The sequence below is a fragment of the Nymphaea colorata genome, chromosome 11, assembly GCF_008831285.2.
Source record: "Nymphaea colorata isolate Beijing-Zhang1983 chromosome 11, ASM883128v2, whole genome shotgun sequence".
In the NCBI taxonomy this organism is placed as follows: Eukaryota; Viridiplantae; Streptophyta; class Magnoliopsida; order Nymphaeales; family Nymphaeaceae; genus Nymphaea; species Nymphaea colorata.
Genome location: NC_045148.1, coordinates 13,354,690 through 13,359,570, shown reverse-complemented (window position 1 = coordinate 13,359,570; position 4,881 = coordinate 13,354,690). Strand labels below are relative to the sequence as shown.

At 51.5% G+C, this 4,881-nt stretch overlaps 1 protein-coding gene across 1 annotated transcript; it reads right to left on the bottom strand.

The window, feature by feature from the left end:
• Positions 1-259: 259 nt before the first annotated feature.
• On the bottom strand, positions 260-4,309 carry LOC116264158 (pectinesterase/pectinesterase inhibitor PPE8B-like). Its single transcript, XM_031644211.2, has 2 exons — positions 3,206-4,309; positions 260-1,384 (listed from the first exon to the last, which is right to left on the bottom strand). The coding sequence occupies exons 1-2, from the start codon at positions 4,185-4,187 to the stop codon at positions 687-689; spliced, it is 1,680 nt and encodes a 559-aa protein (XP_031500071.1). The 5' UTR covers positions 4,188-4,309; the 3' UTR covers positions 260-686.
• Between the last annotated feature and the right edge of the window lie 572 nt (positions 4,310-4,881).

The following is a 4,881-nucleotide window of genomic DNA, read 5'->3' as shown; positions in this document are numbered from 1 at the left end:
CTTGAAGAACAATTTCTTCCTTCGTAGTAGAAGCAGGTTCCATGAGCCCCGACACGATCTATGGACATGAGTTCGAGATCACTTTATAAAGTTCAATCTGGAGCTCGAGATCACTATTGACATGATGTCACACACACCCCTTAGATCGAAACTCAGATCCGAAGTTTCGAGGTTACACGAGAACAATCTGAAATTGGATTCCATGCTGCAGAAAAGACGACAGTCCTCTATATATACACACACACACCACTATTGTACATGAACAGCAAAATGGAAGAGATTATTTCAGCGCTTATTACATAAAACACCCATTTTAGTTACATATTGACACGGATGTCCGGAAAAGTATACAACTTTAATAAGAGACATGGAAGTAAATTACTTGTCAAGGCACGAGGGCCTTTCAAGTTTCAACCATGAAATGAAACCTTGGGGTTTCTAAAACCAATAGGAAGATAAAATGACAAATTAAAAACAAAACTAAAAAATCATATAGCTTATTTCCACGTATGTATAAACCTTCCTAGCTCTGCATGTAAAAATCGAGTGCTTTTACCGCCACACAACCATTCACGATACATTGTCCGGCCAAGACGCAACATTTTAAGCTCGCATTGGGCGTCTGTATCTTGCTTTTTTTCCTTCTCTTTCCTCCACTTTTTTGATTGGGGGAGCGGTGAGAGGAATCACGTGGACAGACCGGCCGTGTACCTGATGCCAGTGGTGGGCAGCCAGTTGTTGCCGTCGAGGAACTGTCCGACGGTGAAGTTGAGGGCTTCGGAAGGGTTGGAAATGATGTGGTAGCCAGGCCACTTGACCCGACCCCCGAGCGCAGCTCCGGGACCATAGTTGAGATACTCGGCGTAGTAAAGGGTGTCGAGGAACAAGTCGCCGTTCCACTCCAGCCAACCTTCGGGGCGGACGATGCCGGAGATGTAGCTCTGCATGATGACGGTGCGGGAGTAGGGCTTCCAGGGGCGGCCCAGGTAGGAGTAGGTGGAGGTGGACGACTGCACCAGCTGGGAATCCCCCGTAATGTTACAGAACTGGAGGGAGAAGCCGGTGTTCTGGTTGGGGTCCTTGCGGCCCTGCGCCGTGATCGAGTTCTTCTGGTCCGGCAGCGGCTTCCGCGCCACGATCAGGCAGTTCTGGAACACGACCTGGCCGTTGCCGAATATGAAGTCCACGGTGCCGTAGACCTGGCACTCCCGGTAGAACTGGCGAAGCGAGTGTGCGTAGAGAGTGTCCTGGTAGCCCACGAAGGATACTCTGAAGAAGGCGGAGAGGTCGGAGTCGACGCGAGCCGCCACAGCCTGGTGCTTCTCCGGCCCTGCCGAGTTCTCGAACGTGATATCTCGCGCAATAAACCCGGCTCCCGCCACCGCTGCAACCGCCACGACCACCGTTCCAACGTAAATACAAGCCCATAAAACCACGCGTGAACAAAGGCAAATTTAAATTGAAATTAATAAGACTACCACCAGATGAAACTGAGGTGAAGAAGAAAAGGACAGCTTTCTCCCCTCCCCACTCTCGTTCCAATGTACAGTCCATATTTCACTCCAACGAGATGAAAAAGGCCCTATGCTAACGGACAGGAGTCGAAACCAGGGATCCCGACGGATTCCACTAAAAGAGGGTGAGAGGTAAATCGAGGTAACCAAGTACAGGGGCCGACGGAGACGGATCGACTGAGGACTGGCTCCTTTGCGCTGGAGAGATCGAAGTACAGGGGCCGACAGAGACGGATTGCCTGAGGACAGGCTTCTCGCGCTGGAAAGAGGCCACCAAAAGGTTGAACTAAAACCAACCAAAGTTTCACCAACAAAATTTAGCGGGAAATGAGGTCGGACTGAACCAAACCCTGCAGATAAAGAGCACAATGCAGACGCGGTGGAGTCCATGGGGACAGAGGAGGGTTGGCCAGGGCATGACGGCCCCTCCAGGCAGGGTGGATGGATATATGTATCACCAACCGATCTCGAGCTACTAGCGAAACGCCAACTCCACCGACAGCATAGTTAGCATATATAACGATCGAAGGGCAAATAGAAAAATCCCCCCATAGCACACATAGAGATAGAGGGCCCCTTAATTTGCAGACACGGACGAAGAAGTACCATCTTCAAGTCTCATAAAGCACATGAAGAGAGAGAGGTCAAGCTCCAAGCCCCTTATCCTTGCCTCCAACACCTGCCCCTGCCCCTCAAATCTAAGAGACCGAAGACGGTTCTTATATATGTCCGTGCCTTTGGGTGGAAGACACACATGGTGAAACTCTTCCTGGTAGCGGTGAGAAAAAAAAAAAACAAATCCAGCCTGCGGACTGGCGCACAATTCAGGAAAGGAAGAAAGATAATTAAGAGGCGGAAAACGCCGTTTCAAACGGAGGAGGAGTGGCCCATCAGAAGCTATAAATGTGATCAACACCGAAGGATCGGATTCGGAACTAAGGGAGGAGGAGAAGGCAATGTCATTGTCGTCTAATTAAGTACCACCTGGTTTACAATTTTTGCGAAAGCAACCCATCCATGTTGCCTGCGCACCATGGATGGAGGCTCCCTAAGAGGGTAAGCTAGATCCGTAGTCAGTCTAGTACTATTCGATAATACATTAAAAGACCGAAAGCGAGCCTCCCATGGTTCCAGATCCAGGAAGTTCCGTCTGAGTGAGGACGTTAATGTAACGCACCTGCCAGTTCAGTAAAAATATGGAAAGCAGATATCATATTGGATCCGCTAAGCCCATGTTCAGTAAAGTAGTTCATCTAGCTTCTACAGAAAACCTACATTAAGAAACTTTCAAATGTCCAGTATAATATATATAATGTTTTAGTTTCAAACGTAAAATAAAACCCAACAACTTCAATCACTAGATTGAACTCAAGTAGGATTCATCAATGACCTGTCTCAAACGTTAAATAAATTCCAAGAACTTCAATCAGGGGGGGCAGAAAGAAGACTATCCCTGCATAAAGCCTTAAACCGGAAGGTCATCAGGTGCGAACTAAATCAGGCCAAGTGAGTAGTTAAAAATGTATAAAAAAACTAAAACCGGTCGACAGAACAGTTAAAAGTTAGTAAAAAAGAAAAAGTCACGACAATGAAAGGCTTTTTTCTCCAAATTAAAGAAAAAGGAAAAAAGTGAACGACGGAAACAAGAGTGGGGGAAATTGAATATGGCCAGTCGTAATCAGTGATCTCACCGAAAGTGGCGGAACGGAAGGTCGTCCACCCGTCGATGAAGCTGCGATTGCCAGAGATTATGGTAACTCCCATCCCGTCACCGACGAGCATGAGGTTCGTTTTCTTCTTCTTGATCTCCACGTTCTCGTAGTACGTCCCCTGCTTCACGTAGATCACATAGCGGCTGGCGCTCTTGGTCGGAGCTGCCAACACCGCCTCTTGCACGCTCAAGAAGTTGCCGCTCCCATCTTTCGCGACCACCGCATTCGCCGCAACGCCGGGTGCCGGCGCCTGAAGCAGTCTGCGCTCCGCCGCGCTCAGCCACGAGGGGAACCCATCGACCACTTCGTGGCCCAGAAGTTGGTGAGGATCCAAAGAAGGTCGCCCTGTCTTCAGGATGCCAGCTCGCCTGGACCTAGAGGATGGTCTCTGTTCCAAGGCGAGCAGGCGCCTGTTGCCGCCGGAGCGGGGAGGTACGCCAGGGATCTGGGCGACGGAGTCGAGGATATTGCCGACGAGGCCCGTGACCTGCTGGAGGGTACCCTGTAGCAGGAGCTTCACGGAGCCGTCGGTGCCGTCGAAGCCGTCGAGGCAGGTGTCTTGGTTGCCCAGGGCGGCGCTCAGCCACGTCTTGAGGTTATGGGCAGAAGGGGGTCCCTTGTTGACGGGGGTAGAGGAGCCGTTGGCCTTGTTGCTCTCGGTCAGAACGAGGTTGAGCTCGTCGACAGAGTAGTCGACGAGGTCGACGCAGTCCTGGATTGCGCTGGTGAGGCGCCGGTCGCCGAAGAGACCGACGAAGGTGGAGACGAGGGAGAGGGCTCTGCCGAACTCCTGTATTGCGCCCTGCACATTGTTGGTGAGTCCGGGCAGCTGCGCCTCGAGGCACAGGGTTGAGTCGTCGGGAATGGAGGTGGACGACGGCGGGGAGGCGAGCGTAAAAGGAGAGAGAAGCAGCAAGAGAAGTAGGAAGATAGCGGCTGATGGCAGTGTGGGACTACCCATTCCTTCGCTCCTCCTCTCTCTCTCTCTCTGGGAGCTTTGGATGGAAAGAAGCCTGGAGAGGAAGAAAGGGTGGAGGGGGCAGCTTTGTAAGGGGATGATGCAGGGAGGAGTGGCGTTGGGCAGGTGGGAGAGAGAGGGCATTTAATGAGAGCAAGCGTGTCGGTGTGAGAAGTGGGGCCCAGAGGGGTTCTCTAATTGCCGCTGTGGCGGTGGGGGCCCAGAGGGGGCTGTCCTCTTCATGGTGTGGTCGGGGTGCGGCTGGGTTGAGTTTTGGTCCACCGGGCGGCGCCTTTTGGCCTCCCCGACGGCGAAGTCCTCCTCCTCCCCCGCTGCTTTTCCGCCGATGCCGCGTGCCGGAGCCACCGATCCAATCTTTCTTCCTCCGCGCGCGATTCCTTGTTGAAGCTTTACAACCAAGAGCGAACATGCAGACGACTCTCTCTAAGTCTTTCCTTTTTTTTTTTTTTTTAATTCTTTTCCATTAAAAGCGGTTCTCTCCCTTTCCCAAGGGCAAATTCGGCAACCCGGCCGGTTTATGAAAGGGAACCAGACTAGCAGAGAGCAAGAAAAATAGTACATTCGAGTCAAAAAGAAGCGAAAGCGTTGGGTCTCCGCGTCGTTCGAGCGCTTAAATGACGCCGTTGCACCTCTTACACCTTGCAGAGGTACTGGCTTTTAGTTGGGGGAAATATTT

Excerpts from the sequence above, each read along its gene's own strand:
- LOC116264158 (XM_031644211.2), bottom strand. The coding sequence starts at position 4,187 with ATGGGTAGTCCCACACTGCCATCAGCCGCTATCTTCCTACTTCTCTTG. Across the intron at positions 1,385-3,205 it reads CTTCCGTTCCGCCACTTTCG|CGGTGGCGGGAGCCGGGTTT; the intron begins GTGAGATCACTG and ends TGGCGGTTGCAG.